This window comes from Plectropomus leopardus, chromosome 19 (genome assembly GCF_008729295.1).
Source record: "Plectropomus leopardus isolate mb chromosome 19, YSFRI_Pleo_2.0, whole genome shotgun sequence".
Lineage (NCBI taxonomy): Eukaryota > Metazoa > Chordata > Actinopteri > Perciformes > Serranidae > Plectropomus > Plectropomus leopardus.
Genome location: NC_056481.1, coordinates 16,085,099 through 16,112,039, shown reverse-complemented (window position 1 = coordinate 16,112,039; position 26,941 = coordinate 16,085,099). Strand labels below are relative to the sequence as shown.

Genomic DNA, 26,941 nt, shown 5'->3' with positions numbered 1-26,941 from the left:
TGTGAGAACGGGACATCCTAAGCATCCGAGGTCACGGCCTATTGGGTCCAAACAAATGGCCTCAACATGTGAGATACTAATTATAAGATGGCATGATTACTATTTGAGTGTTGAGCAATGGTTTGAGTGTTTTGTGCTGTAAGTGTCAGTGTTGAACAATAGCATGAATAAGATCCCCCCAGCCAGCCAGGCCTTTAGTCTGCTACCGTGTAAGAGCATATTTAAACTTGACATTCATCCTGTCTCCTTGTTCTTATCACAGCTCTTAAAATGCCTTTCATATCTTCCTCGTGTACAGCAATAATGCCAGCTCTCCTGAGGCATCTGTAGTGGCCCCGCTGCTGAGCATCAGCTTACACTTTTCCTTTGAGTACTTTTCACTCAGTGTAGTTTTTTTGATATTATTCATAACTAGAAGCACTCACACTCTTCTCACCTTGAAGCACCTAACACCTGTTTTCCTACAGCTGGATTAGTGGAGCACCATCTTCCTTGTGTACTGCATGCAAGTTGAGGCGCTTCAGTTTCTATCTTGAGAATATTTGAAGAAGAATTCCACAAGACGCTGACTCAGTGCAGCAGATAACTTAAATAAGAGGCTACCATCTGGTAAAATGCTTATGCCTACTTGGAAACTTTTAAAGTCTAGACTGACTCATTTTAAGACAGTACTATTATGTCTGACAGTGCAATGTTACAGCTGATATTGTGACTACTGATTGATTTTTATTAATCTACTTTGCAGTAAACTGTATGATTATCCAAGATTTTTTAGTTTAGTTTATCAATTTTGCATGTAGCAGTTTAAAGAGTCATCCATGAAGGGATTACTGAAATGGCCTGCTGCATAATAAGATGTAAATAAGCTGCAAAGAGACACAACATAACTACAAACAGGGACAAAACAACCACAAAGGGACACAAAATGACCAAAAGAAAGACACAAAATCACCTCAAAAAGACACAAAATCACCTCAAAAAGACACAAAATGACTACAAAGAAACGCAAAACCACCTTACGTTCTGTGTCTTGCTCCTAATTAGGAGCCATGGTGGGGCCTTTTGCATATCGGTGCTAATGGGCCTGTGGTCTCATAAGCTGCCTATGGCATGAGATATTTTTATAAAAATTGTATGCTTACTAAATTATTCAGAATATAATAATTTTAAAAGCCACACTTGCAACTGTAATGTGTTTAAGTTAAATAAAAGTCAGAACACAACCATCATTTTGGTAGGGAGGCCATATTTAGCAGGACGGGGTCATTTACCTCATCTGAGGGGGAAAAAAGTTAAAGCACCTATAAATGTGACTTCACCTTATAAGATGTTCACAAAACATTAATATTTTAGAGTAAATTATCAACAACTGAAGTTAAAGTAGGAGAAAAAAATCAGCAAACCCATAATATAATAATGACAGGTCGTCACATATCTCAATCCAACTAACACAAATTTTAAAAGTAATATCAAACATTGTGCAGTTTTGCCAACAGATGAAGACACGAGAATCAAGTCATTTATGTGAAATTTGCTGATAAGTGTTGTCATCCGGGTCACAAAGAGATAACAACACGGAAGTGAAGCCAATCATAACACAGGTGCGCGAAGACGCAGCCAAGGTAGACTGCACGCGCTACTCAAACGCTGGGTGACACTGTAGGGACAACATCTGTCGCTGAATGGCTAAAATATAACTCAGATAAAGCAGCGAAAAGACAAAATAATGTTGTTACAACGGAACGGTAACAGTTTGTACTTTGTTGTAATGTAGACTTGTTTTAGTGAGAGACTCTGCTGGAAGAAAAGCGACAAGAGACCCCCGAGAGGAACCCCCGAATCGGTGAGTCGCTAAAAAAATCTTGTAGATGCTAGCTTGCTAGGCTAAGCTCGTCACTTCAAGTTAATACAGCCAGAGCTAAAAAAGCTAACATTATGCTAAATGACGAGCTGAGCATTTAGCCTAATGTTGAGCACAGTGCAAGTAAACGTTGGCACGTTTAATTGTGTGTTTTCGCTGGCAGGTAAAGCCACCAAACCGTTTACTACTTAAGCAACATAAGAAGTGTTCTGTCATATTTTATATTTTATTTAATTGGTGTGGTGAATCTTTTTTGAAAAGAAGATAAGGCAGCAATTTTGTGTTAAGTTAGCCTTGCGTTAGTAATAGGCCCAATTCATGTGACATTGTTTTGCATTTTTAATCTTATAAAGATTATAAATGAAATAGAAATTGAGTTCTACCTGACTCAGACATCAGTTCACTGTATACGTTATTTAAATGTGTTAATTGCACAGTTTATATTCTATGTATTTTTGTTATGGTAAATGGATTCAAAATTCCTGATAAATCAGAGAGCTAATTTATTTATTAACAGTTCTGACCATGTCAGTGACTGCAGGTCAGGATATGAGTTGTTTTGGAGTCTGTGAGCTAACCTAAACAAGACCTCAAGATCCCTGGATTGAGTTACCCAGAAGCAGAAACTACCAACCTTATCCTACCTACATGCACAAGGCCAGTATTTACACTCAACCTTCAGTACCACTTACACAATCTCAAATCACAGATTCTGACTTAAGATTCACCTGAAACCCCTATCTACGGCAGAGTTAATGTAAATTGAAAGCTGTTCTTGTTCCATTTTTTGTACATACAAGTACATGCATGGTGTCATTTGAAAAGTAGCACTCAGAGGTCAGAGTCAGAATCACTGTAAGTGCTTAACATTCACCTGGACTTAAATTGATTTATTACAGTTTCAGCATATCATTTTTGCACCATAGTTTGAGTATTTGCTGAATCACACAAGTTCTGTTTGTCAGTTAGTAAAGTAAGTAAAACGAAAGTTTTGAGTCTTTACATTCAAATTTCAAAGTGAAGCCCTAATAGTTTGAATGTTTAGGCCTATATTTAGAGTTATGAGGCTGGCATCTACACTTCATCTTCATGAAGCTAGATCCAATTGTAATTGAAATAATGCAAAGGGGCAGAGACGAAGAATGGGAAACCAGCTGTATTTTTGTAAATTCCTAAGTCACCAACCCACATTCGACATAGGACAGAGAGGCTGTCAAGGGCAGGGTGAGAGGGAGGGACACTGGAAAGGGAGAAGGGGGGGAAGAAGGGGCTCACAGAGAGCGCACTGTTATAGGACAGAAGAGTGTTAACAGCCAGCGTAGGTAGATCACCGGACAAGCACTGCAGCTACAAGTCAGAAGCGGAGGGAAGGAGTGAGAAACAGATAGGGAGGTTCACACGTGTGGGGAGAGAAACGGAGCATAGCAGCAGAGTGTTGTGGCTGTTTGGGCAACAGGAGCTTTTGGTAGCCAGGAAGAGGGCAGCCAAGCCTGAGGAGATGCTGTAAGGAAGAGTGCCAAGTGATGGAGCTTGAAGCAGTCAGCAGGCGGGCGCAATTAGTCAGGTACAACAATATGGCATCTTTATTCTGATTTATATCTTGTGCATTTCTGAGTATTATTTTAATAATCTATTTTATTTCAGTTTATTTAAAAAAAAATACAGAAAGACATTTGAGTGTGTTTCAGTATTGCTGCATTAATCCTGTATTTTAATTAATTTGATAATTAAACAGTAAAGTTTTTTTATACATTGAATCAAAGGATTTCTGTTGCTCAAGGATAACAGTATTGTAATGCAGCAATGTTATGTTTTATCTGTGATTGAACTATTAAGGCCCCACCAAGGGGCATTTCTCAGCTTTTCTCGGCCACACTTTTATGCCTCCAATAGCCCACCTCCACTTAAAAAATCCATATGAAATATCCTGTTCACAATAATCCAGCGTCCTTATGAGGCATTTGTATTAGTAGTTGTGACAGTGTCTTACGTCACCACTTTACGTATAAAGGTCATATGTATAGTGATGATTTTGTTGACATTAAAAGACGTAAGAATGTAGGAGACATGCAAATGTTTTTGTTGATGAAGAGGGAGGATATTTTATTCAACATGCTCTGTGTCCAACTTCACATGATGCTCTAGAGTCCTTGGGCGCTACAAAGCGCACTCTGTGTGGTACACAGACCCACCATTTGTCCTCCCCTCCATCCCTCTTTAGCATTTTAAGTCTTCTCCTCCCCGAGCAGTGACCCCGCTGATTAAGAAGGAGATTTTCCAAATATTTCACAACACCCACGTAACCCCCAGCGGCTGAGGTTGTTAGTCTCTGCTCTCATCTCTCACAAAGACTTGATTGTTTCCCCCTATTTACTCCATTTCTCACTTGTAGGGGATTGTAGTCATACAGACATAGACTGCGGCAACTAAACCATGTCAAACCTCTGGGTCACCCACGAGTGCTTGTGGAATCTCAGTTTCTCATGAATTTTTATCTTCAAGTTCATCTGTACTGCTGTTTCACTGGATCAACAACAACTGTTCAGTTTAGATAAGCTGTAAAATGAACCTTTGATAAAGCAGCTTCGACAGCTGTGCGTTTTGGTATGTGAGAATCAGTTTTAAATCTTAAAAACAATTTTTACTAGTCAAGTGAGCTCAGAAATTATTATTCCATTATATATGCATACATACAGTACATACATACATAAACTGCAAATACAGCCAGGCCAATCACCAGAAGCAACTGTTGGTATTGTATCATTTTGCAAACCATGGATATGTTGCATCTGTGCATCGTATGTGTCATATCAGCATTTCTAAAGTGACGTAGTATATGATCTGTCTTTGTCATTCGGATGTGGAGAGGACATGGTGGATGCAGTGTCACCAAGATGAGAGGGCCCCCGAGCAGGAGACCACTGCACAAATTGGCCATCTTGTCCAGGTTGTCACCTCTGCAAGATGGCTGCTAAGCTGACAACACTGTGAAAGACCAACAAAAACAAACAAAAAACTTTTTTTAAGAGCACCATGGCTGCTTTTTCAGCAGCTTTTGTGCTGCCAAACATGGCTATTTTAAGCCAAAATGAAATTGTTTTCAAACCATTACCAATTAATTTTTTAGCCAAATCCTAACCACAAGTTCACTATGGTGTTATTAGAAAGTAGAGGTGTCAACATGTCATCGCTACATAATGTATGTATGTGATGTTTCTGTGCTTTGCAGAAACTTACGCCAACATTTCCTCTGGCGATTGGATTGACATACAACGCACATGGTAGTTTGGCATAAAAAATATAGTGTTTGAAAACAAACAAATACACAGAGCAAGCTCTTTGGCACATAGTACAAATATAAGAAAAACTGAAATTCTTAAAATACTTATCTTTTCTAAATAAATATAAACATTAATACAGGAAGAAAGTAGCAGCGTTATAGATTTGTGTTGTAATTTAAAAAGTAAGTTGTTTATATAGAACTATAAGTATAGTATATATAGTATATAGCAGTATTAACATAAAAATAAGGCATTAAAGGCATAAAAATGCTGATCTAATTTGCATACACACACACACACACACACACACACACACACACACATATATATATATATATGCGCCATGTGACCTGAGGGTTACAGAAACGGCTATGCTGATAAAACCTTGTGGTCATGTGAGGTGCCAAGATAGCCAGCACGACTCTTTACAAAACCCACAAACCTGACACAGTGAGGTGAACCCACCCCTCCCTACACATTTGTCTCAAACAGGCCACTTTACTTCCTTGGCTCCACGCTCTTTTATTTTGGTTTTGTGCCCTCAGCAGTCCACGCTGCAGTTCTGCAGTTTGGGACACATTCCAAATCTTGTCTCTCATACCAGCCTATCCCTGCTGCCAGATTGGTTTTCACACAGTCCCAATGCCCCTCCCTGCTACCATGGCGATGCAGCTGTCACCTGTCAGTTTCGTGGTGGGGATGCGGCCTGGCCTGTTGTGGCTCAGAATAGAATTGTGGGAGAGTTTTTGCTGGACATGGGAGAGCCACAACACCAAGTCTCTAAGAGGATGAACAGTTGACTGGGAAAAAAATCTCAACTATATGGGAATGTGGCAAATGTGTGCTCGGAGTTTATGGGGTGCTGTTCATGGGAGTGACCGACTGCTTCTGTAGAGGGAGACTCGGGTTCAGATTGTATTGGTAAGGCCTTATGTGTTTGCCTCATTTAGGACAACCTGCTCATTCAAATGTGTAAGCAGCTTTAGTATATAGTTCAGTGCTGGTCACATAATGTGTTCATATTTGTGATTTTTTGTGGATCTTTTTATTTATTATGTGATTTCTTTGCTCAATTGAGTATTTATTCAAAAATCTATTATAATTCAGATGTCTTGTGTATTTGTGTGTGCGTGCGTACCTCGATGTAAGTAATGGATTACCTTGAACAATTTCTTATAAACATACCTGTATATGAAATGCCCTGGTAGAAGATCATGTTGGGCTTTCTCTGTGGGTGCAAATGTTGACATTTCAGATGTGACATTTACATCCAGCTCTTGACACTTCTGACAAAAGTTTGTGACAGTGCTCCTCCACCACTACACTAATTTTTTCTTCCTTTTTATGAGAATCTATTTGGCTGGTTTCACTGACAGTCTATATATGATTATCTGTGATTTAAACTACAGAATGGATGATCAGGACAGAGTGAGCCAAGCATCCAGCGTTGCTACCATTTCCTACTTTCCTGTCATGAAGGTTTGTTTGTTTCAGTTTGTTTGCATTTTGTATGAGGACAGCTTTCTGTGAAACTGTAACTGCATACAAATGTGTTATTTCCTCTTTGGGTAACAGGAAAGCGATGGAAAGGTGCAAACATTTGGGAAAAGATGTCAGTCTGCCAAGAGAGACCCCAACTGTCCCGTAGTCATCAGAGGATGGCTCAACAAAAAAGTAATTTCTCAAACATGGTTAACAATTCTTAACTTCATCATTAAATGTAGAAGACTGAGTTCAGCAAAGAGGAGTCCATAATGAATCTCCCTTCTGCAGGACAGCTCTGGTTTGAAGCTGTGGAAGAGAAGGTGGTTTGTCCTCTCCAACTACTGTCTGTTTTACTATAAAGGTACACAGCTTGTAGTCCATCACTTTGTCTGGAATGAGACCCTTTCATGTTCTCCGAGTGCACAACAATGCACCACTTTTTTTGCTCACCTCTCATCTTTCCTTTGGCAGACAGTAGAGAGGAATCTGTGCTGGGCAGCATCCCACTGCCGAGCTATAAAATCCTTTTTTGCACACCACGAGAATGCAAGAACAGAAAGTTCACCTTCAAGGTATCATCATTCCATGACTTGCTCAATCAGTCATTAATACATTGTTAACATTTGATTTGAAATCTCGTATGTTGATCACCAAAATTAACTAAACCATTTCACTGTGATTTTGCACATTCACACACTGTGAATGATTTCTGTAACACAGGTGGTGCACCAGGGAATGCGCTCCTATTTCTTCAGTGCTGACACTCAGGAGGACATGTTGGGTTGGGTCCGAGCTCTCAGTCAGTCAGCTGCAATGGAGCCCAACAGCTCCCTGAACAGGTGCAGTATTATTCATTATGGACATAAGGTGTTGCGCAGTGAATGTCAAACATTTTCACAATTTTTTGCTGCGTTCCTTTCAGGCGTTGCTCAAGCTATCAGGATTTCACACAGATAGGTGGCAGCAGTGAATCAGTGGATTTCCCTAAACCCCCATCTGATGGAGAGGGTCCCTCCCAGAGGCACAGGCACGTCAGCAGGACTCTGAGCGAACCGAGTCATCTCGCTGGTGGGAGGACGGGGACGTCGCGCTCAGAGCAGAGGGGGAGGCGGAGTGTGCGTCAGAGAAACAGCAGGTTGTCAAGTTATCCCTGTGTGTGAAAGACACATATTTAAATCCCAATGGTTTACTTAGAGGGAATATCATCACAAGGAAGGTCCCGGTTTTGGCATTTCTGTTCTGTTTTCTCTTTAAACAGAACACCCAGCCCTCCAGATTTTAGCGGAAGAAGAGCTTGTGGTCCACAGCAAGAGGAAGACGCTCTTCCTGGTCAAAACACGCCACCCACGCAGACAGAAATGATGGGCACAGGCTCTTTGACCTCGAGGGGTCAGCTAGGGTCACGACCTCACACACCAGTTGGAAGGGTTGACATTCGACCTCACGATGACTCGGGCATGGTGCCACAAACCCTGTACTATGCACCTGCCTCACCTAACTTGGAGTTCAAATCCACTCCTAACACTCCAGTAACAGAGCGGTGGCAAAACCTGAGCAAGGTCAGGACCTGTTTGGTTGATCTTGATTATGAAATATATTCCAGTTGCCTTGGTGAATATCATAACCCTGACGATGTCATCACGATTCACTGTTTTCCCCCCAAACTTTATGGAATTGCAAACCTTTAAAGAAGAGTTCACACCCAAAACAATAATACATGTCATTTTTTTTGCCTGTAGTGCAACATATCAGCCATAGAGATGTCTGCTTTCTCTGGAGTATAATACAATACTAGATGGTGCTTCATGTAGGGACTTTTTTGGCACAGACTATTTTGTGTTGCGCGCGAGATGTAAACATTAACGGCATCCTGCTTGGCTGAGCTCTAAAATTAGCTAGCTCAGTGGTGCCAGGCAAACTAGCAGTAGAAGCACACTACCTTCTGTGCAGTGATACAGTGATTAAAAAGCACTACAGGTAAGAAGAAAAGTGGGGTTTTTTTGTGGGGGGTGGGGCATGAACTGTCCCTTTCATAACTGTGTAAGTAATCCTTTAATGTAATTTTGTATCACTAGCTGTCTCATGCTACTCACACCTGATCTTTTCCATTGTTTACAGCCTACACCTACATATGGGTCTGTCCATCATATCTCAAGTGGGAGACGACCTTTAGGAAAGGTGATTACAGTATGAACAATACACTTACAGCAAACATCCAGGCTAGTGTCTAGCCAGATACAATAGCATGGTGTGTTTTGTATGTTTTTGTATAATGTCATGCGCTCTCTGTTCTTGTCATCTATATGCTTCCCTCAGAGCTACTCCACAGGGGCGCAGGCAGACTTACTGCCCCCTCTGCCTCCCTCATCGAGAGCCGCACATGCTCCCCACCACCCACACCACCACCACCACCACCATCATCACCATCACCGCAGCAATTTATCTGTTTGTGTGCTACCACCAGCTATGGTACAGCGTGTTCTGTTGCGCTCTGTGTTCCTGATGTCTCTTGTGTGGTACAACTTTAAACCTGTATTGTGTTGTCTATATGTGAATGTCTCCTCAGAAATGTTTGTGGTGTTGTCTCTAACCAGACTCTTAATTTTTATTAATACGAGCAACATTGTTGTTGTAATATTGTCCTGCATGATTGTGTACAGCACTTGTGTTATGTCCACGTTACCTTACTATATTGTCACTAATACTTATTGTGTGCATTTTTATTTGTGACTAATAAATCCTGTATTGTGCTTATTGTTTTTTTTGTTTTTTTTTAAAATGGGGGGGGGCGGGGACCAAAACCGCAGCCGCTGTGGCGAGGACACAACCTCTGTATATGGGGTGCTGCTCTATCCACTGAGCCACCAGGCTCCCCTTATAGTTTTTCTTGTGTTTATTTGTAGTTATCTCTGTTTTTTTGGTCTATTTTAGATGAGTTTTGCCATGATTGTGCTACATAGAATGAGTGTTACATGAAGCAGCTGTTAGTCAAATTACGAATCTAAAACAATTTTCTTTCAAATTCTTCAACAATTAATGCAACCTTTTCTTCCCCAAAGGGCTGAAGCTTGCACTATGCTCTTTTGAAAGACAACAGCTCAGTGTTATCAGTGCATTAACCCACACTTACTCACTCGTCAGCACAAAGAATTTCATAAAACACTGAAAAATTATCTCATACAAAATTCTGTTTACAATCACATATTGAGAAAAGCTGTTGAACAGTCAAAAATATCAAAAAAGCACTGTTTTCAAAAGTACTATTTAACTTAATAATGCATTTCAGGCCCCAAAGCCTGACCCGAGAGAAGCCCCGCCAATCAGGCCTCTTGAAAGTGATGCAGATGTGAGTATTCACGATGTTGCCATATAGCTGACTTTCCCCAATGTACATTCCTGTAATTTATCTTATTACATGTTTCTGAGTTTTGATTTTCCCTCTTCAGGCTGTGTTGACAAGGTTGTGTGGGTGCGACAAGCTGCTGCAGTCTCTGTCTGTAGAACTGGCCCAGCTACAAATGGATAAGGTGAGTAATTACCCCGTGAGACTACACATTTAAAGCTATGAAAAATAAATAGCTAACAGTATGTTGTGACTGGTTTAAGAATGAGAATTAATAAAGACTTTTTCCTTTTTGAAGGATGGCGTCCACTGTGCATTAGAGGTGTCCAGACTGCAGCTGGAGGAGTGGAAAAACCAGGGGCCCAGGGCTCAGGAGGAAGCACTGACCCAGAAGGCTTTGCTCCAAGAAGAGCTGGTCACAATCCGGGCCAGGATGTGTGATGTATCATTGGTGAGTAATAAGCATGGATGGGACGTGAACCAGAACGTGAAAAATATAATGGCATTAGTCTTTTTTTTCACATATTCATTCAACAGGACGTGATATGTACATAAAGTGTCGGTTGTCTAGTTGATTTTCTTTTTTTTAGTCGTGTGGTTCTATCGTGCTTTGTTCTGTGTTTTTTTTCTTCATATTCAGGAAATGGAGAGGGTGTGGAGTCAGTATGAGAGAATGGAGAGTGAACTGTCGGTTATCCGTTCACACCTTCAGCACATCTGTAACTTTGGACTGCCACAGGTATTTGATCACTACAAACTAGTACTTGTGTAATGTGTAGTCACTGACCTTAAAGTCACAAATATCATTCTACAAATCATTAAAGGAGCTGTATGTGATATACAGAGCATACCTACGATTAAGAGTCTGAGCCAGGATTGCCTCTGTCCAACATTGAGTTGGCATGGCATGCTAGCTGCTAACAATGCTAAAAGCGCAAACAGTGCTAACAACAGCACTGACAGACCTAACGGTGTTGCTGTTGTTGATAACGCGAGAGTGTGTGTCATGCTTCCAAATGATGCCGCCCCACCACGTGGGTCAATAACTGTTTGCTGGTTTATAAATGCTCTGGATGTCATATACAGAACCTTCAAGGCTCATGCCTGAAGTTTCTTTTGTCATATCTTTTGTGTCTTTCTTTTTATCAGGACCAGTCTCAGGCCCAGAGAGAGCTGTGGATGATGGAGGACATCATGGCTGGACTAAGGATCAACAGGGATCATTTCCGCTTCCTACTGGGACTACAGAGGCACCACGGTAAGCACCTACTCTCCCTCACTGTCATGCTGAAAGGCTGTGGCCTATAATTATGCCAACATAATTGTTAACAGGTAACAAAAATAAGGTGGTGTTTCAATGTAGCGCGTTTGGTTTTGGTGTCTTGAACGTTCAAACAATTACTTCTTGCTTCCATTTGGGGCCGCCAATGCTCATAGTTGCCTGGTTCATCTTGAGTATGCACATAAAAACCTGACAATAGATGACAGTGTCAACACAGTGACCTTTTCTGTCTCCCCCTCAGTGTTCCAGCCGACATCTCCACATCCTGGATCCCCTGGCACACCCACAGAGAGGCTGCAGTGTGGACTGCCTATGGTACGTTGCCCATCCATCATTTCTTTGTCAGTGACCCATGCCGTTTGCTCTCTCTGCTAATGAACAAATGGGCAATTGTTGTCCACTCAGTTCGAAGGTTAAATCCATCTGCTGGCATCTGCTGACTATATCCTTGGGTCCTAAAGGTGTTTTCTTACAGTTTGACTGCAGCATTTGGTTTGTTCAATCACAAATTGCTTTAAATTCTACAATATGTACCTGCAAATTTATTTTGATGTGATGCTATATATGATCTGCTCTTATCTTTGGAGTTTGTCATGATGTTGAGCTAGATTTGCAAGCCAGAATTGTATGAGCCATTTTCTGCCTCCATCCAAATATTATTAACACCCTGACACACCAAACCAACACTCGGCCGTTTGTCAATGTAGGCCTGTCTGTGAGCTTTTGTAGCCATAGTTTTTCTGATGCGCCCCGTGCTGTTGGCACTAGTCAGCCCCTTGTTGTTTTTTTTTTTTATTCCTATTCAACATGTTGAATCAGCAATAGGGACACCAGAGTCAGTCGGTGAATTAAATCACTGATTGGCAGTTCAGCACTGTTGATGAAAAGAGAAACCAAGTGAGAAAAGCAAACAGACGGCTAAAGTCAAGAGGGTACGAGATCATTTATTTAGACAGTGAGCTTTTGAAAAGAAATGGTTTGTGTATTATTTGTGTTATTTGTGTTATTGTCGCAATTGCAACATAAATATGTACATTATTATATATGTACAGTATTCTTTCATCGTAGGCTTTTTTTATTAATGTCCTAACTGGCTAACTAGCATCTTGAATCTGTTCTGTTGGGTCTTCCCGTTTCCCTTTTCTGCTGGAAGTAAGTTATTTTATTTTTTATAATTTTTAAAAAAATTTATTTTATTCTCTCACACAGGCAGACAGCATACGTGCTAGTTGGCCGTTGGTGGGGGTCTTTTGTGGTGTGTTCAAGCGCAACATTGTGGCCAAGACACAATCTATGTCAGTCAATGCAACAATCGGTCTTAATCGCCACCAGTTCTTAGAAGTTGGTTTTGTATGTCTGGGCCTTTACACTTTGGCTGTTGAGATGACCTGTAGTGTTTTCTGTCTTGTCAAGGATTGACACCTCACTGTGGAGAAATGCAGTGTCAGTATTTATCAATCTGTATGGATGCAGTTCAGTCATATTCCTTTTGACAATGATCTCTGCAGGATGTGGAACAAGAGCCACCACTCCGCCCACCGTTACCCCAGGAACTACAGGAAAGCTACCAGAGCAGGGATCAGGGCCACGGCTGGACAGAGTCACCGTATGAGGTGTGAAATACAGACATTTCAATTACAAACATTATTAAGTTTTATTTTTATTTTTTTTTACAGTTTTTCTCTCCAATGTTTCAGGGAATCTACAGCCACACTGTTGATCCTGTACATAGAAGAGGAAACAGCCAGCCCGACCTCCTTAATGCAAAAGCAACGAAAGACACATTTGGTTGGCACGCCTATACTCAATACAAATATAATACATGGAAAGCGTGATATTAACACAGTGGCCTGTAGATTACTGTTTTCTCACATATCTATAATTAAACAGCTTTAATAGGCGTTTTATGCGAAATGATTTTTTTTTCCAGAGCCCAGCTTTGTTTTGTTCTCCACCCTCATATTTCCTATTTTCCTTCTTTCCTGTCACCCTGTCCTCCCACCCATCCTGCCTCACTCTCTTTATCCGTCTCCTCCTCGTCCCTCTATTTTCATTTCATCCTTAGAATCTGCTTCAAAGTGGATCCCACCAGATGCAACAAGCCAATCAACCAAGGTTTGATTCTTCATAATTTCCTGTTTGCTGCTGGTTATAACTATATCTGGATATATGCGATGGGATCCAAAACGCTCCAAATATAGAAGCAGTCAAAGCTGATTTTGCCCCTCATTGCAATCACAGCCAAATTCCAGTTCTTTGATTCTCTCATCTTCCTTGCAATTAGGGCATGTTGCAGTGCCTGTTGTAGGCGAGAGGGGGAGGCAGAGGCACATGTCTCAGTGCAGTAGCTCAGTCTTCTCACATTTGCCACCCAACCCCCCCTTTCTCACATGCTCACACATACATATATACGGACATACAGATGAAAGCAGCCATATGCACAATAATAGTATTTTTCATATGCAAATCATGGCTTCTGGTTCTGGCATTGCCTTTTCTACATACATATTGCTGATGCAGGCTCATAAATGGCTCATATTCAAAACAGCCAATATCTTTTCTAGAAGATGAAAATGAGTGAAGAAGAGCAGATTGAACGGATGAAGAGGAATCAGGAGAGGATGACCAATAGGAAGAAACCCCCCATACCCACTCCAGTTCAAAGTTCAGAGACAAGAGAGGAGGTGTGCCAAATCATAAATCAGAATAACTGACTGAATCACTACATTGCATTACGTACCAAATATACATACACTTATCTGTCTTGGTATTTCCTCAGGCCCCCTTCCCTCTAAGGGTGACACGAGTTGTTACAGCTGTACTGCCGTCTTCTCTCGTGGCCAGACGGGTTTCTGTCGAGGATCCTCCACCCGAGCTTGACAACCCACTGCCCGAGCAGATCCCGCCTGAGTTGCAGCAAAAATTTGCCGAGCAGAGTAAAAAATTGTTGAACAAGCCACCCAGGCGTCTGTTGCTGGAGGGCCCTGATCCAGACCAGGATCAGCCTGTTAGAAAGACAAACAGGCAGCAGCATCAGGGAGTGTTGAGGTCCCCCAAGAGGGAGTCAAGGTCAGATGAGAGCAGAGGCCAGCCCACAGAGACCTCACGAAATCAACTTCAAGACCAAGCAGGTGTAGGATATGGAAGAGAGGGCTTGGACGTCAAGGTAAGAAAGAATGAAATTAAATGAAAAAGAAATAAAAAACAAACATGATTGAAACACAGCAAGATGATATCATTACTATACATTTCAGTGGTATTTATAAACTGTCATCTCATGTCATCTAATTCTAACCGGACACAAGCAGCTTATTACAACCCATAATTACGTATATTGTTAAGCGGTGACTTCTAGCGGCTTTAGTCATTTTGAGCCTGCTGTTTGTGTCCTGCGTGAAACCAAATGTCAACAGTGAGTTATATGAACTATTGTAATGTACTTCCGTAATGTACTTTTCTGCTTTTCACAAGTATTTAAACCTCTGAACCCTGAGCAAAGTGGTGCTATTTCTTTAAAGAACAAAAAACTTTTTGAGAAATATTCCACAGATTTGCAGAATTCATAGATTTACTTTTATGTTTACTTTTAAACTAATTTTCAGGTATCTTTCTTCAAATACACAAGGTTTCAAATCGTTAACTGACTTGTGTACAATACGTATGTGAAGTCGTATTAAACAACCCACAGTATGTGGTTGTTTGGGGTTGGACTTGTTGAAAATTCATAATAATAATTACATTTCTTCAAATATACTTTTTGCTGGACTTTTGACAATATTAAAACTCATATGTAGAAATGTATTGAAGTGGTAACCCTTTCTTATAATGACACAAACTGAGCATGCACAAGAAAAGGGAAAAAATATATTCTTTTTGTTTGCCAATTGTAATTCACAGACAGAAAGATTACTTGCATCATGTCTAGGGCCAGTCAGACCCCGGACAGGTCTAAGTTGTTGTTGGCCTCCAACAAACCAATACAAACTTAAGTTACAGAAAATCAAATACGCTTATTTCCGATTTATTATTTAACCATGTTTTACAGCTGCAGTATCTGACAGCCCAAACAAAAGTGATGTAACATTTTCTGTGACAGATTACTTAATCAGTTCAATCAGTTCAAATTCATGTTTATAAACAATTCCCATTAATGTAGAAAAAGTCATAAGTATCAAGATAATACAACAATGTTAGGTCTGTTATTAGAGCTGTTAAAAGGGGCCTGAGCTGTATTCTAATGTGCTTGAACAGACAGACGAACAGCCCTCTGCACTCCTGAGCCATGACATGGAACCTGACCTCTGTCTGACCCCTGAGCAGCGAGAGGCCAAACTTCGACGAGTGGAACGAATACGGGAGAGAGTCATAAGAAGGTGGGATGTTTTTAGTCGTTCTTACATTTTAATGTATGTGTATTCACTTTGCGTATATGAAGGTATCCATAAATTGTTATATCTGTCTATCTCTCTGTCTACATATATCTATCAGCGCAGTCAGGCAGAGTGCTACCAAACACAATCAACTGCCAATCACAGGAGAGGGGCAGGAAGTTCATCAGGTGCCCCCTGACACAGCTAGAAAACAAAGGATTAAATCAGGTATGCATTTCCCAACACAAAATTGTTAAGAATTGTTACTGTTTTTTAATTGCAATTACGGGTTCTCACATAGAATACCCGGATAGTCATGAAATTTTGTTTTTTCCCACATTTTCCTGGCCGGGAAAAATTGTGGATTTACAAAAAATATTTGAAGTTTTTGAAAAATTGTGGCATTTTGTTATGTGAAATGACATCTTTACACTAATCCTCTGTGGACAACCTTCCGTGAAATGCAACATAATGGAAAATTTCATATCTGTAGCTGTTTTAATATACATCCACCTCTCCACATAGATATCCACATCCATCTCTCTTCATGTATATCAGCTAGCTTAGATTATTTTTGAAAAGAGTTTGAATCTCATGTTTGGAAAAATGCGGGGAAAATAATAAAATGGGTCCTTGTAAAGTTCATGGATACTTAGTTATTTTCCTTAGGAAAGCAAGGTTACACTGGACATTAGTTATTAAAAATCTGTATTTCTACTCTGTCCCTGTATTCAGACCGTGAATCTTACATCGGCTATGGAAGCTGTGATAACATCAGAGGTCCTGCAGAGCTTAAGCTTTCTAGTGGCACATCTCAGGATGAAGAAGAAAGAGACGGACAGGTGAAAAAATGTAAAAGTCAGGTAAAATTTGGAAGCAAAACACAAAACAAAGATCACAGTGGTAGAACAGGGGTTGCCAAAACTAAAATCATGCGTCCAGCTTCACCCTATCACGTCTCATCTATGACTGTCTACCAGAAAGATGGAGGCACAGGATTTACAGGTTACAAGGATGGGGAGGAAGACAAACTTGAGGAACCTGATTGTAATGAAAGTGATTTTTCATCCTCCGATCTGAGAGCCAAGTGGTTCCTCTCTACCAATCAGTGGCAAGGGTTCATACCCTTGCAGATCCCTGGCATTGACTTGTGCAATGAGGAGATATCGGACATTGAGAATCAGCCAGCAAGCAGTGACGACCTGACTGATTCCAATGAAATGTCATCTGCTGTCAGTGAGAGTTTAGAGAAAATGAAAGAGAACCATTCACTCTTCTATAAGATCGCATGTGACATTAGTATTTCAGACTCAGATATAACAAAGAATGATGGGAATGCCCAAACGTCATCCAGGCCAGAGGAAGAACTGCTGATCACTGAATCTGTGCCTGACGAAGCAACCCATGATTTTGAGAAATCTTTGAACCAAGAGAGCAAGAATTCCAGCCTGTGTTTACCCTCAGACGTTAATGAAAACCGTCTCTCAATTATTAATGAACTCCAAGATTCAACCCAGGACAAAACAGTGTTAGATACCTCAGCCAATCCAGCAAGAGAGGTCCCTCAAAACGTATGTGAGGACACCTCAAGGCACGATAGCCAGTTGGAAGTCAGAGAAATTGTCCATGAAACTACTTCTGGTGAGGCCGTGGATGAATATTTAAAGACAAGTGAAGAACAAAGTGGGGGGAAAGAGTCAGAGGACAGGAAGGTGGACCAAGAGAGAGCTCAAGAACGGAAGAAATATCGTAGTTTAAGTGAGGACAACAAACAGACAGTCCAAGAAGGAGGCAACAACCACTCCATCACTCCATCCAGCTCTGAGGGGAGAAGTGTGATTCGGAGCGCCTCTTTCGGGAAGGCACGAGTTACTGTGTTAAGGACAAGTTTGTAGAGGCAAGAACAGCAATGGCTTAAGGAGCTTAAAGGAATGAACTTGGGAAGGACAAGAACACAGTTAAGTGATTTATGGTAAAGGACAGTGCCTGATGAGGAGGACTTTAAATGGGAAAATGGGAACATGCAATGTCAGAGTAGACATAACATTTGGTAAACTTGAACATTTCCATTATTCGTAACCTGTGGTTTGAAATTGATTCTGATGAAATACAAAGTCTTAAGATTCATGAAAACAAATGCGTATGCAATTATGTCGTTGTTTTTGCAGGTGATCGTAAACACCAAATACCTTATGTATAGTTGCAGTCCAACAGATGCCCAGTGTTTGAGGTTAACTCTTTCATTCCTCTCAAAACGTGCATCTAACATGACAGAAATTATACGTGATTGCTGCTTGTGGTTGGCAACATAACCCTGTAACTGTCACTGTAACAAAATGTTTTGTATCTCAAATGCCCCGATTACTAAACATGGTTTGTGCTACATCGAGATACCGACTCCCGCCTTATATGTGCACAAAACACATTTACCGGTATGTTCTTTCATTTCATACATCCCTTTTTTTTTTTTTGCTCAATGAAAGTCTCCCCCTGGGTGCTTGGGTGCTGCTCTCTGACGAGCCCCAATGCAGAATTACACAGCCGGTGAAAATGCCTTTGTCACTTTAAATCCTTGCCGTGTCTCAGTCGATGACATCATTGTCTGAGAACACATTACATCACCCCTTCCCAGGCTCTCTCTCTTAAAGACAGCACCACCTTATGTTTACTGGGCTACACACACATATGCACACATACACAGGGAGAGAGAGAGACCTTATCTGTTTACAAATGTGATATCAATATCAACATGCACATTAAAAATTTTTATGAGAGCACACTTTATGCATGGGCTAATGAATTTATATTTTGTGGATGTAGTCCATGCATATAAATGAAAAGTTGCAAGTTGGCATTTAGATCTAACTTTTAATGTATTCCTATCATGATTGAATATTATGGCCATTCTTTGTCTATCACAGACAGTAGAGGCCTTCCTGAATACATTTTAATATATTTTTAAGTAGTTTTCATATCTCAAGCTGCATGCACCAGCATTGTAAAAAAAAAAAAAAAAAGTAGATGAATTCAATTGTGATTTATGGAAATGAGTTCCATAAAATTATTACAAATGAAGTTTGAGTGATTATTGACATATTTTGATCAGGATGGGACAAAATCTGGATATTACAAATACTGAATAAGGTTTTTCTCATGGTTTGAATTTGGGCCTGCAGAGCATTTCCCCACAGCTTTATTTTGTAGGAGCACATTGCAGATATAGCACAGCTTTATGATGTACGAAAGAATCTGTATGCATGCTGTTTCTCATGTATATTGTATTTCTATTAAATTAGTTCATTTTGGCTAAAGCTGCACATATTAGGCAATATGGGTTAATTGCCAGTAAAATGTCTGTCGGTTACTTTGTCCCTGATATACATACACACTGTATAATTAATCAGGTGTTTGATTGGCTTGCAAGTGCGCGTGAGCGCGTGGCGCGCGCGTAAATCACAGAGATGCGGAGAATGCTGAGAGAATGTTTCTTTAAGACCCATTACCTTCCAATCCGACAGAGGGGGAGTCTGTGGTAAGGTGGCGTATCGTCTCTCTCCGCGCCCCCCCCCCCCCCACCCCCACCCCCCTCCTCGCGGCTTTACATGTGGAAAAAGAGAGACAGAAGAAGAAGAAAAAATAACACATACAGTACGCTTTACTCCGTTTCGGATGAGGGGCACGGACACCGAGGCGCGATCCGGCGGTGATGGACCTAAGGAATATTTAACATCAAACATGGACACTACAGGCTCCCCGCGATGACTGTGGTAAGGATGCAACTTCACACCGCCCCATCGCAACCCAGTTTCCATTTAGAGAGGGGGGGATGATATCCATCGGTGGAAGCGCGGAGGAGAAATATGCATGCACTAATGTAGCCTACTGATGAATGCATGTGTGTGATAACAAGTGATTGTGTTGTGAAGGATTGAGCGGGGGGTGGTGGTGTGTATATGTGCATGTGTGTGTGTCAATGGAAAGGGGGGAAGGGGGAGGGGGGGGGGGTACCATTTGAATGGAGGTAAATAGGCTTATATTAGAAAGACTGCAACGATCGGTGCCTATGTCAGTGTTGGGGATTGACAGGAGTGTTGGCAGCACGATTTGTTTAAGGCGCGCGCTCGCTCCCGTTTGCATACAGTTAGGTGAGGTGTCGAGAGAGAGAGAGAGCGATGATAAGATGCCACTGTATATTGGCCTACTATGTGTTGCTTGTAATTAATCATGGCTGTAACTAAGCCCTTCGCCGTTGGGAGCCTTGTAGTCAAACCTCCCAGCTCGTCTCACTGCTGTCACCGGGCCTATGGAGTTGCTTATAATTCTGTAATGTCTGAGGAAGGCAGGCCCATTACTGAAAATGTGCGATTTTTTTTTTTTTTTTTTTGAGGGGGGGCAATCCTCCCCACGCGATGCTTTCCACAGTCCGCCGTTGATGTATTTTAACACACCAATTTAGAGATCCCCTCCAATAGCCTTTTTTTTTTACTATAAGAATGTAGATCTGCGCGTGCGTGCTCGTGCACGCCCGTGCGCCTATCATCGAGTGGTCTTTCCTCCATACATCCAGAAATGGAGGTAGCCACAGACCTGTCATCTGGAGAGCCCCCCACCCCCCTTCATTTCCCCCCATTAGCCCAGTATGCAGTGTGGACGCCAGCGCAAATAAAAGCGCGTTAGTCCGGAACCCGGCGCTTTTTTTTTATTCCCCCTGCCCAGCTGCCGACAATCACTTATCGATTCCAATGATGCGTTTCTTGGCCAGGGGGGTACTGTTTCATGGTATTAGGAAGGGAAGAGGAAGAGGAGGAGGAGGAGGGCAGGCGTACATTATTAGCTGCTATGTGCTTTTATTGAAATGCAAAGTATGCATGAGGGCATGCGTGCATTCAGACGCTGGATGGTGAGTGAACATGTAACCATGTAAAAAAAGAAAAAAATCCTGCTTTTTTCAGTTCTGATTGTCTGTGGGAGCCTGCAAAACCCTCTCCCCGCCCCAGTGTCTGGTGGAGGAGAGCTGTTTTTACTGCTCTCTCTCCAACACACACAAGGCTGTGGCATTTGCCCATTTTTCGGTGGCAGGGAATATTTAGTAACATGATACACAGCCTAATTGTTGGAGGTGGGTGGGTGGGTGGGGGGGTGTCCTAATTGGTCATGTAGCAACCAGATACTGTAAAGCCAGTCAGTCCACTCCAGGGTAGGCAGCTACAAGATTCAGTGTGGCTGTGTATGATGATAATGACAATGTGGGCAATCATAATATGAAAACACCCACATGTGCACACAGGTGGACACTAACACACGCACACACACACACACACACACACTCCGTTTCAGTGTGGTGACACTGTGACATGAGCTCACCCGCTACACCGAAGAATGTCATACAGCTGCTTGATAATTTGCCTGTACTGTACATTATGGAAGCATGTCATTGTTTTCAAGCTGTCTCATCTGCCAAATCGCATGCACATTTCACTCAATTCTATGGCAGCAACTATTCAGAGAAAATTGGACAATAATGCTCATAAAGCTGTTATGTTATACCATGATAACTAGTATCATTTTGATGCACCAGGCATGTTGTGCGCTCAATTGTTTCGTAGCTGTCTCTCTCTCTTCCTCACACACTCATAAACACACAGGTCCTGAAGCCCAGTGACCTCACAGCTGACGCTTGAGTCAAAACTGCAGGCTGCACAGTTATGTTTTGCCCGTGCAATGAATCCTTTTGGTTTTTCCAGCACGGACTCATCATGTGACACAGTAGGAATACAGCGAAATGTTCCTGTACAATATATACAATGTCTGCAGTAATTACATTACATTGTTTTTTTGTTGCTCCTGTTGAGCTAATGAAAAACTGCTGGTAATGACGATGAGTAATTATCCCAAGTTTTTCCTTACAGGCCAGCCTGTACTTTGGCAGAAGTATTTCAGGTGTTTCAAGGTCCTGAACCAACTCAAATGAATTTCAGCAGGCTATTTTGGGTAGTGTGGATCACAAAGTAGTGATCAGAAGCTGTCGTAGTCTTTGGACTACAAGAGCCCCCGGGAAACAGCCTGAGCAAACATCAGAGGCTCTTGGCATAGTCTGATCAACTTTTTTTTTTTTTTTTTAAAGAGGCGAATAAGTGACACATTCAGAGTCATCCATTCAGGGCAGTGATGCTATCACTGTCACTCTACAAATGTTTTTTTTAAATCAACGTCAAACAATTAATTTTTTTAAATTGCAGAATCTCACTAGTTAATCGCATTTTTAATCTTGTTTTCAATTCCATTATTTTGGATTACAGAGCAGTTGTGAAATCTTAATTGAAAGGAATTTTATATCAGATTATCTGATTATGAATCAAATACCTGCAAAAAAAACTGCATGGGACTAGAATAAAGTGAGCATGTATGTAAAGAAGAGACTCCTGGGTACAGAGTCCACAGAACCCATTTTCGTTCAGATATCTTAGAGTCAGAGGTCAAGGGACCCCAGTGAAATGGCCATGTCGTTTCTCCATTGCCAAAACGTAGCCGAAATTTGGAGCATTATTTAACCCCCTTACTGAGAAGCTAGCATGACATGGTTGGTACCACTGGATTCCTTAGTCTTCTAGTTGAAACCAGTATCATCAATCGAGCTTTAAAACCCAGTCCAGTACAGCCTTGTAAAGACTGGAAAGTTGGCAGGCGATTACCATGATTAAGAAAAATTATCACATTGTGTACAGGCCTTGATGGCATCATGCTTAGTCCTATTTTTTTTATTGTAAAAAGTTCTAAATCCTGATGGGGCTGGGTGTATTTGAAAAATCTAAAATAACAATGCTTTCAACCAAATACCTTGATATTGATATTATGACGCTAATGTTGGGTTGACTCTTGGTGCATTCTCAAAATATTTAAATCAGTGCTATCGAATCAGACATTCAGTTAGAGTGGATTTTAAAACCAGGATATGTAGATTGTACAGACATTTTCAGCAGGCTATGCTAACTATTTTCTATTTTTTAAACATTTGGTAATGACAATTTGTTAAAAATTCAAATAAATGTGGTAAAAAAAAAAAAAAAAAAGAAGAAAAAAACTATATTTGTAGTTTCACTTCAAAAATAAAATTTGGTCCCATATCTGACCCAGGCACATCTTAAAGCACAGTAACACAATAAAAAAAAGCTATCAGTGCACAGAACCATAACAATTGGCAATCACAGTAACCAATACCACACTCTGTGTCTGTCTCTCATCTGTCTCCTGGTCGTAACTGCATAATATGAGAATGCATTTATGTTTGAGTGATATGATTGGCGGCGTTGCAATGCTAATTGTGAGTTTGCATTTAAGAGCATAATGAATAGGGTTGCCCCTTGAAAGTCTCAAATCATCAGTTGGAAAACCTCAGTTCACTTACACTGCTTCATGTCAAGCAGTCTTTTCTTCTGTGCAGTGTACTTCTGGGTACGTTTTGGTCCCTGATCAATACTGCACATGTGTAACAACAGCATTGTAAAGGAAGTGACATGGCTTACTTGTCAGCTACTTCCAGATACTATGTAGTTTAAATTTTTTGTCATACAGGCGTATCAGGTTTATGTATGCTAGGCCACCTGGAGGTTGCTTCTGGGCTGAATGTTGCCCGCAGGCCATCAACTAAATGGGCCTAGTTTACATTATGGGATATTTGATAAATAATAACAAGTAATCTGGATATAATGAATCATTTAATAATAATAATAAAGCAAATAATAATAACTAACAATCTATATAGTTAAAAAAGACAACAATTACAGAATCATGATATCCAAAATCTAGGATGATTTCTAGGTCATGATATTGATATCGATATAGTGCCAGGCCCTATATCCCGATAAGAGTCTTTGGTCATTGTTAAAGTAAATATTAGCAGATTATCCCTAATTTTCTTTTTTTTCATTTTTCATGCCATTGAGAAAATTACACCTCTGACATTTGATGATATCAGGGCCTTATGTTTTCAGGTTTACTGCTTTGTTAACATGTACACAGTGTTATGATGACATTACTGTATATGAAGCTATCGGTGTGGCAGAGCAGTTTAAAACATTTCCTCAATCTGATCTCAATATGAAATCTTAAACTGTATTATATAGGGGTATAATGATCCATCCCTCTGCATCGATTAAATGAGCAATGATGTCATAACCTCAATGCGAAATGTAAACACCGATCCACATCACCCTCTTTCTGGTGCGCCCTTATTTTGAAATTCTCTGTCACTGTCACACAGTATCCGGCAGATGATGGCGAGCAGCCAAGAGAAAGATGAGGAGGATAACGATATTTACTCAAGACTAAATCATCAGTGTAGAAATGTCATGTTTTCGGAGAAACTGCGAGTCAACAGACAGAGCACCTCAGATGTAAACAAAAGCCGGTAGTGAGGAAACATGACATACCTGCCGGGCCACTTCACTGACTGCTTGCTAATGTTACCTTAGATGCTCTGTTTCAGCTATGTTGACTGAAAAAAACGTGCATGTTGACTGAAAATCATCCATGCTGTTCTGTCAGGAGATGCAGGGACTTAAACCAGCGGTGAGTAAGTCAAAGAATAAATAATAGTAAAAGTCTGCTAGCCGCTAAGCTAATTTATGCAATGTACAACGCCATAGGCTTATGCTAATAACATTAGCATGTTGTACATGTGGGGGAAATGTGACCGACAAAAGACATTTTTTTGTCTACGATCCTTGATATTTATTACTGACATTTACTTTAGTGAAAGTATCTTGTTGGCAATACAGGTTTTGAGGATGTTGAGAGAAGTTTGTCTTCAAGTCAGACAGCCCTGATGTTTTAGGAAAAAGATCATGGTTTGAATTATATTAAAAATATTTTTTTCCAGAGAGCGTTTTCAAACATGAACCAGTTTTAATTATTTCCAATTGTGTATCTGTTGTTTTTATCTTTTTTGGCCAAAAGCAAAGAAAGGGGTAGAAGCTTCTCCTGTAACCGACTGTGTTAAATGAGCATTTATCAGCCCATATCGATTGCAGGCCCCTAAACTGAATTGAATTTAATGCGTATCGTGGCAGACTTTCTGATATCAGCAAATATTGTATCATTGTTCAGAGTATCGATATAATATCGTATCATGATGAAACCAGTGATGTACATACCTAGTATTATAAGGAAATGCAGTCAATGCCAGTTCAGTCGTGCATCAGTGATTATCTGTCAGTGGAGCGGGGAAGGAAGTAAGTTGTTTTTTAGTGGGACATACAGGGAGGTTGCCAAGTATTCTAGCCAGCTCACCAGCATGAGGAGCTAATTTAGAGCTGTATCAGGCCTCCAATCACCAGCAAGCAGTCCCCATCTTTGGTTCTGAATGTCCATATGATAATAATAAGACCACTGGCAAGACTTGTTTTCGACTGCAGCTGAGGCTGTGTGCTAAATTTGTTTGATTCACAAAATGGATGATTTTGGTTGGACAAAGAAATTCTTTATTGTGATGCCCAGTCTCACTGACGTAAAGAAGCCTGCATGGGGCACTAAATCAGTCCAAACCACTTAAAAGTATAAAGGCCAGTGCAAGCCCCTGAGTACTGTAAAGCAGACAGTGAAGAAGATGGTAGAAAAGAAGAGAGGGACACAAGGCGCTATAATAAAGCTGATTGCCTCAATCTGTACCATTTTGGCCCGCAGTTTGCAGCATTAAACAGAGGCCTTAACCAGTTAAAGTCATTTAAAATATTCAGTTAATTTACAACAAAACTGATGAAGAAATCACATATTTGAATCAAAACACACTTGGTTTACTAAACAAACCGAGAATGAGAACAAAATCTACATGCTGTTATTGCTTGAATCATTAATATTAGCATTTTAACACTTCTGAGTGCTAAGTCACACTGATCTCACCATGACCATAGTGACTGATACCTTAAAGCAACAGTCTGACATTTTGGGAAATACACATTTTTCACTTCACAACCATGAGTTAGGATCAATGGGGGTGGATCAATGCCACTCTTACATCTCTCCATTAAATATACTTTAAGTCTACACCCAGCAGTTGATTAGCCTAGCTTAGCATAAAAACTGGAAAAAGAGGGAAACAGCTAACCTAGCTCTGTCAAAAAATAACAAAACCCACCTTTCTTGAGAAGCGTTATCTAAACAACTTCACATACGTGACACTGTGCTTTCTTGGGTCTTGAGCAGTACACCTGCCATGACATAGCTGTGTCCTCTACTAATGCTAGAGTATGCATCATATACTGAAAGCATTTTGGGACCCGGCTAATTCCAGGAATGGGTTCATTCTGAAAGTTACATTGTTGATGCTTGAAATGTTTTTGCTACAATCTCCATATCTCCAGTCTCTCTTTCTTCGTCTAATCTGGTGGTGTAACAGTTAGTCGGCTTCTGGCAGGAGTGGCGCACTACTAATAGAGTGTCCCAGGGATGACATCTTTCTGTAGGCCAGAAAAACATCATCAGAAAATAAGCTCTGTGGCAAACAAACATTTATGATACCTACACATTTTTTTTATAAATGAACACCACTTTAAGGATTTTTGAAGCCTAAATGCAATCGCCAGAGGTAAAAGATAATGTCGGGCTCAGCATCACTACCGCTAGGAGGCTAAAAAGTCGTATTCGACGCGGTTCGGCATGATGCCATTTTGCATTCTCATTTAGTCACTTGTTAGCAGCCGCACATAAAGCTTCAAAGTTATCAAGTGAGGTATTTACTTATTTTATGTCATAGAACAAAATGTAAAAGTCTCCTGAGCTAGTGTCAACCACAGACCTTACTTAAGGCTTTTAACAAATAACCCTTTTAAAAAGCCCATTGACTTTGAGACAAGGGAACCAGAGGCCCTGAAATGCTAACTGTCCATCCATCCATCCATCCATCCATCCATCCATCCATCCATCCATCCATTTTCTTCCGCTTATCCGGAGTCGGGTCGCGACTGCTAATGCTAACTGATTTCCAGGTTTTAAGACTCATTACTGCAGTCCTCTGTAAATATGTCTGATAGATCTCAGAGCTCATACTTGACACTGCACTTCCTTGGGTCCTCAGCCATACCCCTGTCAAGTATGAAGTCGATGACATGAGTGGTTCTTGAGAAAATCAAAGGACAGAGACAGACAGACATCATCCTCTAAATGATCATTTGTATATCAATTACTCACCATGTGTTACCATGAATTTTCGAAGAATACTTTGTTTTTCTCACATGCCTCTATATTTAACGGAAAATCCAAAAAAGGCAGACATTCTTCATAAATTTGGGTCCACATTAAAAAACAGAAAAACCATAACAAAAC

The 26,941-nt window shown here is 40.7% G+C and overlaps 2 protein-coding genes across 6 annotated transcripts in view; both read left to right on the top strand.

Moving 5' to 3' along the window:
- Window positions 1–1,622: 1,622 nt before the first annotated feature.
- si:ch211-234p6.5 (pleckstrin homology domain-containing family A member 7) lies at window positions 1,623–18,011 on the top strand. Of its 2 annotated transcripts, none has more exons than XM_042507270.1 (24): window positions 1,623–1,843; window positions 6,552–6,621; window positions 6,718–6,816; window positions 6,916–6,988; window positions 7,099–7,199; window positions 7,348–7,466; window positions 7,550–7,762; window positions 7,886–8,186; window positions 8,746–8,805; window positions 8,944–9,096; window positions 9,914–9,973; window positions 10,074–10,154; window positions 10,269–10,421; window positions 10,611–10,709; window positions 11,120–11,228; window positions 11,494–11,567; window positions 12,761–12,865; window positions 12,950–13,040; window positions 13,318–13,367; window positions 13,817–13,936; window positions 14,032–14,418; window positions 15,504–15,625; window positions 15,741–15,850; window positions 16,358–18,011. In XM_042507270.1, the coding sequence occupies exons 2-24, from the start codon at window positions 6,553–6,555 to the stop codon at window positions 17,515–17,517; spliced, it is 3,909 nt and encodes a 1,302-aa protein (XP_042363204.1). In that variant the 5' UTR covers window positions 1,623–1,843; window position 6,552; the 3' UTR covers window positions 17,518–18,011. The 2 variants fall into 2 exon arrangements, with proteins under 2 accessions (XP_042363204.1, XP_042363203.1); XM_042507269.1 differs by lacking the exon at window positions 1,623–1,843 and adding an exon at window positions 3,149–3,425.
- Window positions 18,012–19,251: 1,240 nt separating this feature from the next.
- LOC121958814 (liprin-alpha-3-like) overlaps window positions 19,252–26,941 on the top strand; it is a 37,748-nt gene continuing 30,058 nt past the window's right edge. For all 4 annotated transcript variants that reach the window (XM_042507950.1, XM_042507949.1, XM_042507948.1 and 1 more), the window contains exon 1: window positions 19,252–19,389. The gene's annotated coding sequence lies outside the window, so the exon portion shown is untranslated. The remainder of the gene's footprint in view (window positions 19,390–26,941) is intronic.